Here is an 11659-nt window from a genome sequence, read left to right on the forward strand (position 1 = left end):
ACCTGTACCTAGATGAAGCTCTGGGACAGTCAGAGTTGCAGGCGATTTGGCTGAATTGGTAGGATGTGCAAAGTCAGGGAGGGCTGTATAAATGGTCTAAGATCACAGTGTTAATGCAACCTGCCAACACCCAATCTCAGCCTAGCCCACAGTTAAAGACTGGCTGCCAACAACAACAACAACAACAAAAATGTCAGAGCAAATTAGTGCAGATGCTGGAATCTGTACTGAAAACAAAAAAAAATGCTGGAGATCACAATGGGTCACATAGCATCCATGGAGAGAGAGAGCAAGCTAACATTTTGAGTCCAGATGACTGTTCATCATGACCAGCTTCACAACCTCCCTCCCTCTTTTTGGGACGTTTGTGGAGAGAGAAATGTGGGATTAACGTCGGAGGGCGGTGAACACTGGTGGATGAGAGGTCACTGGCCCTGCAAGGGCTCGCTGCTCCAACACGTCTAATCTTTCTCTCTTAGATCATAGATTCCTTACAGTGTGGAGACAGGCCCTTTGGCCCAACAAGTCCACACCGATCCTTGGATCATCCCACCCAGACCCATCCCCCTATAAATCCACCTAATCTATACATCCCTGAACACTACGGGCAATTTAGCACAGCCAATCCATCTAGCCTGCACATCTTTGGATTGTAGGAGGAAACCGGAGCACCCGGAGGAAACCCACACAGACACAGGGAGAATGTACAAACACCACACAGACAGACAATCAACCGAGGCTGGAATTGAATCCGGGTCCCTGCCGCTGTGAGGCTGCAGTGCTAACCACTGAGCCACCGTAATGCCCCTCTTCACAGATGCCTCCTGCTGAATGCTGCCACCATTTTCTCACCCATCAGATTCCCAGAATTCCTGCTTCCCCTTCTTTCGGAGATGGGCCGGTTCCTGTGAGCTAATTGCCCAGTGTGTCAGGGCAGCCATCTTTGCTACCAGCTAAAGTGTGCACCACACCCTCCTCTCTCATAAGTACCTTTTGTCTCTTCTAGAATATTGCACATGAAAATACTCGAGTCACTGGCTGTGTACAAAACCTAATTTTTACACGTGCTGTATAAAATCTGCAACGACCCCAAGACCACCCCAGACCCTGACGCATCTTGACATGATTCCAGCCTGATACAGTCAGTGCTCTGTGTGGCTGTAGTCATAGCAAAAGTTGTAGTTACTCGGAGCATTAGGGATTGGCGGGGCAGCCTCTGGGATGGGGATGTTCTCCAGATCCAGGAGCCGCAGTTTGACCTCCATGGAGAGCAGGATCTCCAGTTCACTCTTGGTCTGCTCACTGTAGAGCTCCTTACCCAGCAGGACATTCAGGCCATCAGTCCAGAGACAGAACTGAGGAGAGACAAGGGTAAAGCACTGTCACTTCAAAAACAAAAGGCAAGTTCAGGTCATTTTAGTTCAAAATAGGGCTTAGCCTGTGTTTGTTTCCTGAAACAATTCATTCATGGGATGAGGGCATTGCTGGCTAGACCAGCAATTATTGCCGTCTTGCTCGGTTAAGAGTCAACCAAGTTGCCGTGGGTCTGGAGTCAGGTGCAGGCGAGACCAGATAAGACAGTTTCCTTCCCTAAAGGACATTAATGAACCAGGGATAATACAGTGTGGAGCTGGAGGAACACAGCAGGCCAGACAGCATCAGAGGAGCAGGAAAGTTGACGTTTTGGATCGGGACCCTTCTTCAGAAACGCCAACTTTCCTGCTCCTCTGATGCTGCCTGGCCTGCTTTGTTCCCCCAGCTCCACACTGTGTTATCTCTGACTCCAGCATCTGCAGTTCTTACTATTTCATTACTGAACCAGATGCGTTTTTCCCAACAATCGTCAACAGATTCATGGTCATCATTATACACTTAATTCCAGTCTTTATTTTCTATTGACTTCAAATTCCATCATCTACCACAACAGGATTCAAACCCCGGTCCCCAGAACATTAGCTGGGTCTCTGGATTAACAGTCCAGCGATCATACTGCTAGGCCGTTGTCTCCCCATTAACACAGCTGATGGTAGGTTCACAGAATTGTACAGCCCAGCAAACCATTTGGCCTCACATACCAGTGATGTCCCTATTCAATCTGTCCAACTCCCTTACCCTTCCCCAAAGGCCCACCACTATATACCCCAATTGATTTTTGAAAGTTATGTCCGATCCTGCTTCCCCTATTCCAGGCAGCACACTACAGATCACAACAGTGTGGAAAATAAAAATGTTCTCTTTATCCTGCCAGTTCTCCCCTAGCACTTCCTCCTCACCCTCCACATTTCCTCACTCTTCTGCTGATCATCTGAAATCAGAGCTGTCCAGTTATCAACGCTCCAGTGGAAACAGCTTCTCGTTACATTACAGCATTTTCTATACCACAGCAGTTACTACGCTTCAAAAGGGCTTCATTTGAGATGAATTAAGAGGTGCATTATTTCCTTTTATTTTAAAAGGCATACTGTTTGGAAACTCCAGATCATTTGGAACATCTTTATTAAATCTACACTTAATCTTTGCTGCTCCAGAGAGAACAATACCAGCTTGTCCACTCCATTGAAATCTCTCACGCTCTGTATGGGACTAGTAGATCTTCTCTGCACTGTCTTAAAGGCCTTGCCATCCTTCCTACTGTGTCATGCAGAGTACTCTATCTGGGGCCCAGCCACAGCTTTATGAAGGTCTAGCAGAAATTTCTTGCTGTGTCTCCAAGTGCAAAGCTAGCAAACGCAGCTTTATCCTGCCACTTTTGGAGATTTGAGTTTGTGAACTCACAAGTCAGTGTGGCACAAATTTAAAGGGGGTGCTGGAACAGTGAAGTTATTTATTGCCTTTTCCCAGTCTTCAGCCCAAAAAAGCACCACTCCCACATATTGCAGTGTTAAATTTCATTTGCTGTACGCAAAGGAACAAGAGTAGGCTGCTTGGCCTGTTGCATCCTTCAATAAGATCATGGTTGATCTGACTTAAACCTCAATTCTACATTCCTGCATATCCCCCGACATCCCTTTGGTCATCAACAATCTATCTACCTTGGCCTCAAAGACTCTGCAACCACTGCGTTTTGATTTCCAAATAATTACAACCCATGTGTCCACTCATCAGTTTATGCCCTCCTGCTGTCTGTTGTTACTTTTCTCATTGATTGTACCTCACGTTCCCAGACCTTTCCTGCAGTACATGTTTGAGTCTTTTGTTTTATGAACTGGCGATAATCTGGTAACACTGAGTGTAGAGTCATAGATGGTGGTCCCTCTCAGAGCAATTTGGCCCCCTTTCACTGTTGCATTTGACCTTTGACTTCTGTGGCCACTCACATCATATTTGGTTGGTGCTATGAAGTTCAGCGAGTAGTCCTCTGCATCGTACAGGACGGAGAATGCCAGGTCCAGCACCTCCTAGGGACAGAAGTGAGTTCAGGTTAATTTCAAAATCAAAAAGGGGGAAAGAGGAAGAGGGGGAGAAAAAAAAGAGAGAGGAAAAGTCAAAACAGAAGATGACAGGATTCCACAACAGTCTGTCAGCATCGGCATGGGGAGATGACTATCCTCAGTGGAGAGACTTGGGTTGAACCGAGGGATGGAGATTACAATGAGCAGCCTTGGTTTCCAGAGCCCAAAAGAGAATGCAGCAGCAATTGAAGGAACACAGCAAGAAGAGGGGACCACAGGAGATCGGTTTGTACCTTCTCACTGGCAAAGAGGAGGGTCAGAAATCATACAATTGCTGGTTTTACGGTTCTAAAGGGAGACAATGTTGAGCAGGAGGACATGACATAAACCTAAAGAGGTAATTTCAAAAGTAATATGAAAGATCCAATATTTCAATGAGCGAGTGGTTAATCCACGAGACAGGATTAATGAACTGGAGAGGATTCTTCCGAATATAATGTTTGAACATACAGTATGTGAGAAATAAGAGACCTGGCCTGTGGTAAGTTCATTTCGACGTGTGGTTCTCAAAGCTTTCCTCCATTGGGATTTTCCTCACTTCATGTTGCAGGCAAGGCGATGGAGATTGATGGCGGTATTTGTGAACTATATTAAAGTGTGATGCGACTAACAGGGTTGTGGAAGGGATGTTATCATCAGTAGTTCATAAAGCGAACCATCGGACTAAAACGAAACAGACTCCTGATGTGCCGAGTCCCAAAGCAGGTGGGAAACAACTTGGTGGACAAGATGCTAGAGACCGATGTAAACATACTGACAGAGGAGCACGTATCTGAGGTGATAGCAAATTAAATAATAAAAGCCAAAACAAAAACAGGGAAAGTCTATAGTGAAAACAAATGTTTCAGGTAAACAACAGCTCCCCTCAGTTCTTTTTTATTATGCCAGGGTTACGGTGCCGCTATCCGGGACGGGGTTTATTGCCCCTGCCTGATTGAGAAGCTGCTCGTGTGCTATACCTGTGACCTGCTGGGGAGAGCAGGTAGAGTCGATGCTGGCAGGTATGCCCAGACTGGAAGGTGGGCCTCTCCCTTTCTCACCATCATTGTCAGCTCAGGACCTGCAATAAGGACATTGTCCAGACCCATTTCTGAAGAAGGGTCTAGGCCTGAAACGTCAGCTTTCCTGCTCCTCTGATGCTGCTTGGCCTGCTGTGTTCATCCAGCTCTACACCTTGTTATATCATTGTCCAGACCTTGTTGCATTTCAACATGGACTGCCAATCATCGGTGATCATTTTAGTTCTGACCCTAGGATGGAGGGGAAGTCATTGATGAAGCAGCTGAAGATGGTTGGGCCAAGGATATTCCCCTGAGGAACTGCTGCAGAGATGTCCTGAGGTTGTTGACATGCTCGCCGAGCTGGCTTGTTCTCGTTCAGACGTTTCGTCACCATGCTCGGTGACATCATCAGTGAGGTCTCTGGGGAAGCGATGTTGTTCTACTCTGCTTGGAATTTATACTGTCCGTTCCGTTATGGTGAGTACTGACATTTCCGGTTTTGATCTGTATGGGCTTGTATATGGGGTCCAATTCTATATGTTTGTTGATTGAAGTATGGGTGGAGAACCATGCCTCTAGGAATTCCTGTGTGTGTCTATGTTTGGCTTGGGCTGCTATGGTTACCTTGTCCCAATTAAACTGATGACCTTCATTGTCTGAGTGTACAGATATTAAGGAGAATTTGTCGTGCCGTTTTGCTGCTAGCTGATGTTCACGTATTCTGATAGCTAGTTTCCCTTCTGGCTGCTGATGTAATGTTTGTGGCAGTTGTTGCATGGTATTTTGTAAACCACGTTGGTCCTGCATGTTGTGGGAATGGGGTCTTTAATCCTTGTCAGTGTTTATCATAGAGAGGCTGTGGGCTTGTGGGCCACCATGATTCCTAGTGGTCTTGGGAATCTTGTTGTCAGTTCCGATATGTTCCTGATGTAGGGAAGTGTGGTCAGTGTGTTAGGGCATACTGTGTCCTCCTGTTGTTGTCTGTTATGTAGGCATCTGTCGGTGAAGTTGCGGGGATATCTGTTTAAGGTGAGGATCTTGTGTAAGTGTTCTTCTTCTTCCCGGCGTAATTCTGGAGTGTTGCGGTGTGTCCTGGCCTGTTTAAATAGTGTCCTAATGCAGCTTTGTTTGTGGACGTTGGGGTGGTTGCTGCAGAAGTTGAGGATTTGATCAGTATGGGTTGCTTTTCAGTATACTGAGGTTTGGAACTCCCCGTTTGTCAATCGTTCCACTTTGACATCCCGAAACGGAAGTTGATTGTTGGTTTCTTCTTCCCTTGTGAATTTAATCCTTGTGAATACGCTGTTGATGAGGTGGTGGGTCTCTTCTAATTTGTTGCGTTTAATAATGACAAATGTGCCGTCCACGTACCGGATCCACAGTTTAGGTTGAATGTTGCGGGGGGTGGTGTGTCCTGGAGCTGAGATGACTGACCTCCAACAACCACAATCGTCCTACTATGTGCCAGGTATGACTCCAACTAGCGTCCAGTTTTCTTGTTTCACCAGGTTGATACCTCATCTTCAGGTGTGCCTGGTGCTGCTCCTGGCATGCCCTCCTGCACTCTCCACTGAACCAGGGTTGATCCCCTGGCTTGATGGTAATGGTAGAGTGGGGATTTGTCCGGTGGCAGATCTCTGCCCTCCTCTAGCTCCGGCTTCTAACACATCCCCAATTTCCTTTGCCCCCCCCCCCATTGGAGGCTGTGCCTCTAGCCATCTTGGCCCAATGTCATGTTGCGGCTGTACAGGACATTGGTTAGCACACTTTTGGAATACTGCATTCAATTCTGGTCTCCCTGCTACAAGATGTTGTTAAACTTGAAAGGGCTCAGAGAAGATTGACAAGGATTTTGCCGGGGTTGGAGGGTTTGAGCTATAGGGGGAGGCTGAATAGACTGGGGCTATTTTCCCTGGAGCATTGGATATGGAGGGTGACCTTATAGAAGTTTATAAAATCATGAGGGGCATGGATAGGGTGAATAGCCAAGGTCTTTTTTTTCAGGATAGGGGAGTCCAAAACTAGACGGCATAGGTTTAAGGTGAGAGGGGAATGATCTAAAAGGGACTTATGGGGAACATTTTCACGCAGCATATGAAATTAGCTACAAGATTAGGTGGTGCAGGCTGGTACATTTACAACATTTAAAAGGATTTGGATGGCTATATGAATAGGAAGGGTTTAGCTGGCAATTAATTTAGGATATCTGGTTGGCATGGACGAGTTGGAGCGAAGGGTCTGTTTCCGTGCAGTACATCTTGATGACTATGACTCTGCAATTTCCTCTCTAAAACTCTCCAAGTCTTGAGTATTTAAATTGTTCCATGCAACCTACGTCTTTCACCAATCTTGGTCACCAATTGTAACATTCCCTAACGAGGCTCATTGTCAAATGCTGTTTGATATTGTTTCTGTGAAGTATTGAGGATATTTTTATAATAATCAACCTGTTTGGACAGACCTGTGTGGCAGGTGAACCTTGCACCTGGATCTTCTGGCCCACAGCAAGGGACATTGTCTCACAAGACCCCTTTACCTTGGGATGTTAGATGTTACATAAATGCAAATTTTGTTGTGGCTGTACCTGAAGGAAGATGGTCAGCTGACTTCAGAAAACTGCAACTTGTGTGGCAGCTTGGTGAATGTAATCTGAGGGAACGCACAAAAACATCTCTTGATTCAATGAATGAATCCGATCGTTATGTTACCTCCTTAGATAGACAGCAGGCCCCAGGGGACTCTTGGGTTGATTTTTCCCTTATTACCCCACTCCGGCCTGATTTCTGACAGGACTGAGATGGAAGCCAGTTGGAGGCACCATCAGTATTCTGATGTAGCTCACCAGATTTAAGTGTTTTTAATTGGAGTGGCTGTCTGTGGTAATTCCGCTTGTGGGAGATGGGTCATATTGTGTCAGGTTTTTGTGGTGTCCGAAGCCCTCACCTCCATTACCACAGGTCTCGGTACTTACTCGGTTCTGTTTCAGGGTGCTCTTCTCCTTCATGTGGGGACAGTCCTTCCCGGTCACCAAGGCCTTAATATCGGCCACAGGAACTGAAAGGGAGGCACTCAGTAAGTGTTGGATTTGGTTGGTGTTACAGCTCGACATTTACCCATTCAGTCTCTGCCGCCCCCAATATCTAACAGGCTCTTTGGCCTGTTCATCACGTGTTTGAGATACGGGCCTCCAACCTCCAGCTGCCTGACCTCAAAACCAATCACAGACTCAGAGTGAAATGCCACAGGAGAAGAGCTTTTAGCCCATTGTCCTTGAGCCAGTTCTTTAATGGAGCTGTCTTAATTAATCCCAGTCCCCTGCTCTTTTCCCATAGCCCTGTCATCTTTGTTTTTCTCTCTGGCATTTCTCCAGTTCCCTGTGGAATATTAATACTGACCCGGCATGATCACCCGCTAAGGCAGAGCATCGTAGGTCAAATTTACAACCTGCTAAGTAAAAAAAACGATTTGTTCACGCTTGGAACATCATGGAATGGAATGCAACTTGGACAAAAATAGGAGATATGTTGCTGTCATTTTACTTCACCATGTCATCCCTGTGCACCTCTGACTTCACCAGTGATGTCACCTCCCTGTGGTGTCATTAGTGATGTCACCTGGCCACGATGTCGCCAGTGATGTCACCTCACCACGATGTCGCCAGTGATGTCACCTCACCACAATGTCGCCAGTGATGTCACCTCACCACAATGTCGACAGTGATGTCACCTCACCACAATGTCGACAGTGATGTCACCTCACCACAGCGTCGCCAGTGATGTCACCTCACCACGACATTGCCAGTGATGTCACATCACCACGACATCACCGGTAATGTCACCCCCTATGATTTCTGTAACATGATGAAAAGAATTTGCTTAGCTCAAAGAGGAGGCAATAGGTAGGCTCCAGTTGGCAATATGTGATCTGTGTTGTCACCTAGAGGTTATAACGTTTCACTTTATCAATAATTTAGACGAAGGAATGAAGAGCCAAGCCTAAAGGCAGTAGTGTAATGCAATGAGAGCAGAAGGTTGCATGAGGTGGTTTAAGTGAGTGGGCAAAACTGTGCAGATGATTGTAGGAAATTATCTCATCATCCATTTTGGTAAGGTAGATCAGGGTACATTCTGTGTAGTGAGAAGTGATGAATTGTGTAAGTCAGAGAGATTTTGAAGTCACAGCTTCCACTCCAGTCTAACAGACAGGTGCACAAAGAAAGGAATTGGTTTCTGGAATACAAAGGTCTGGAGGTTATGTCACAGCTTTATAATGCTCTCTGGAGTTTTGTATTTAGTTGCGGGCACCATATGTCAAAAGGAGTAGACTCACTCTTGAGGGTGCTACACAGATTCATCACAATGATTCTGGGGTTAAAAAAAGACTACATTCAGCGAACAGGTTGCATAGATTAGGCTTGTGTTCCCCTTGAGTAAAGATGATTAAGGATGTTGTGATTGAAGTGCTTCAAGTATTTGATGGGGAGAAGAGGGAGAAACTATTTTCTTTGGTGGGAGAAACCAGAAAGGGAGGACAGAACCTTTAGATTAGATGTGGTCTGGTCTGGGGCTATTTGAGAAACCATTTCTTCACAGAAAAGTTAATGGAAACCTGGAACTGTCTCCCTAAAAAAAAACTGTCGAAACTGGGAATCAGTTTGAAGCTTTAGGACAGTACTTCATGAGATTAAGAGTATTGAAGGGACTTGGAATTAAGGTAGGCAGGCATGTGATCTGGATCTGATGAAGCACAATCTGATTGATTGGTGTCAGTACAGGCTCAAGGGGCTGAATGGCTTCCTCCAGATCCAGAGTATCTGGATGTGAATGATTACTGGCTCATCCTCCCATTCCCAATAAGTAGAATTTTCCCTGTGTATCTTTACAAAATGAGGGACAAACATTGCTCTCACCCCACCCTGATTCACAATTCAGCCCATTTCTGAATCGCAGTCAGGGGTCTGAACCATTCTTAGGCTCAGAGAAGACTCACTTGCGGTGGGAGAATCTCAAACGGAGTTGGTGGCATTACCATCCAGTCCCACTGCCACTGAGACTTCAACCCAATTCATTTTGCGTTTAGTGCTCTGAAATGTTCAAGGCGGATGCTAAAATACCATGCAAATGCTTGGCCCAGACCTCCGTGTGGCTATCTCGTGGCGTTTGTTCGACTGATTGGAATGACCTAGTGGATAAAAGATGCAGTCAAAGTGCCTCGAAACAGGTCACCCAGAGAATGGCTCTGGAAACAGTGACTGCTCTTTTCTTCACTAAACAATACCACGTTTACTGCTCAACTGGCCTCTTCCCAGCCTGACCTTATCTCAAGTCATCAATGTACGCTTCTGGTCTTCCCCCTGCCTCGTGTACATGTTGTAGCCAGTCCCACATTGTCACCACGCATCTCACTTAATAAAAGCAACTTTTCTTGAACAACACAATTTGACAGATGGCAAAGGATTGACCGTGTTTGCGGAACATTCCGGCAGCAGTACGTACTCTTCTCCTGCAGAAGCTCGATGGCTGGATTCTCGTCCCTTTCCTCCACATCCCCGTAATGAAGCACCTTGTGATTGGGTGACAGGCGGCAGTACCACAGCTTATCTGTCGGATTGAACACAAGGAAAAGGTTAACCCTTGGCACCTCCATTCCACTCCCCCCGCCTCCACCACTATCTTGGGCCATTGTGGGGACAATAAGGCTCCCCACCCTGAGTTCACACTGGCCTCCACTCAACTCCGCACTGTACACCCAGTCAGCATTCCACTGAATAGCAAAGAAACAGGCCATTTGGCCCATCTGGTCCATGAATGTTTCTGTATCAAACAAGACTCCTACTACAACATTCACTCTCTCAGCACATCCTTCAATTCCCTTATCGCTCATGTACTTACTTAGTAGTGCTGGGAATATTTTGACGATATTCAACTCAAACATGTGGGTTCCACATTCTCACTGGTCCCTCTGGCTGGAGAATTCCTCCTGAATTCCCTCTTGGAGTTCTCAGTGACTACGGATGGCCTGCAATTTTCACCTCCCGGGAACGCAAATGCTTCTCTATATCTAGACTATGAACCCTGTCCATAATCCCTTCCTTAATGAAAGATTTTGGGGCAGCACGGTGGCACAGTGGTTAGCACTGTTGCCTCACGGTGCCAGGGACCCGGGTTCAATTCCACCCTCGGGCGACTGTCTCTGTGGAGTTTGCATATTCTCCCCGTGTCTGTGTGGGTTTCCTCCGGGTGCTCCGGTTTCCCCCCACAGTCCAAAGATGCGCTGGCTAGGTGGATTGGCCGTGCTAAATTGTCCGGGGATATGTAGGCTAGATGGATTAGCCGTGTGAAATGCAGGGTTATGGGGATAAGGTGGGGGGAGTGTGGTGGGCTTTTCAGAGGGTTGGTGCAGACTTGCTGGGCTTTTTGCGGCTCTGTACGATTCACGACCTCTAGTGGTCACCTCTGGTTTTGAGAGGGACTCGGCCCATTCACCCTTCTTCTGGTAAGTAGAACCCAGTTGAGCTCTGAAATTCTCTCTCAGGTCAATCCTGCCACCACCTGGTGTGTAGCTGTGCCCTCTGGCTAGATCCAGCAACGCGTCCTCCGGATCCAAAGACAACTTGGAATCGTCCCAGCTCTCTATACCTCGATTAACTGGTAGCGATGGATCAAAGTCCCTCACACTGACAGGGGTTGGCATGCGGTGGCAGCCGTTGTGGGCAAGGTGATTCAAAGGAGGTGATTTACAGCCTGTTTACATCAGGGCTGCCAGTTCCAATTAAATCCCATCATATTAGCACCAGATTGGAAATCAAACAGTGCCCACTTTCAACTGTTTAATCGTTATTGATCTGTGCCTGACCCCGACCCTCCCCCACACTCCCTCGAGGGTTAATGCCCATACATTAGGCTCTGGTCTCCAATCTGTCACTTCATGGGAATGAAATGCTGTCAGGGGAAGCAATGAACGGTGACAAATGCTGCTGCTGGCTCTGCATTGACAGGACAATATATTTCCTCTGTGCAAACGGCTCAGCAAGTTTTATCAAAACCTTCTATAGGGGAGGCCTGACATCTGACTTTCAACACCAAACCAAGATCCACCTCAAAGCTCAACAGGGTGGGGACAATCAAAAACCGCTTGGGTTTAATCAGGACGATTACGGCACACACACACATACTCACTCACACACACACACACATACTCACTCAC

At 46.7% G+C, this 11659-nt stretch overlaps 1 protein-coding gene across 1 annotated transcript in view; it reads right to left on the reverse strand.

Moving 5' to 3' along the window:
- Positions 1-723: 723 nt before the first annotated feature.
- elmo3 (engulfment and cell motility 3) overlaps positions 724-11659 on the reverse strand; it is a 98935-nt gene continuing 87999 nt past the window's right edge. Inside the window, exons 18-22 of the mRNA XM_048605576.1 lie at positions 10858-11129; positions 9949-10053; positions 7425-7507; positions 3318-3398; positions 724-1355 (exon numbers count right to left, since the gene is read on the reverse strand). Of these exons, the coding sequence (XP_048461533.1) occupies positions 1143-1355; positions 3318-3398; positions 7425-7507; positions 9949-10053; positions 10858-11129 (754 nt within the window). The 3' untranslated portion in view covers positions 724-1142. The remainder of the gene's footprint in view (positions 1356-3317; positions 3399-7424; positions 7508-9948; positions 10054-10857; positions 11130-11659) is intronic.

This window comes from Rhincodon typus, chromosome 15 (assembly GCF_021869965.1).
Source record: "Rhincodon typus isolate 14 chromosome 15, sRhiTyp1.1, whole genome shotgun sequence".
Lineage (NCBI taxonomy): Eukaryota > Metazoa > Chordata > Chondrichthyes > Orectolobiformes > Rhincodontidae > Rhincodon > Rhincodon typus.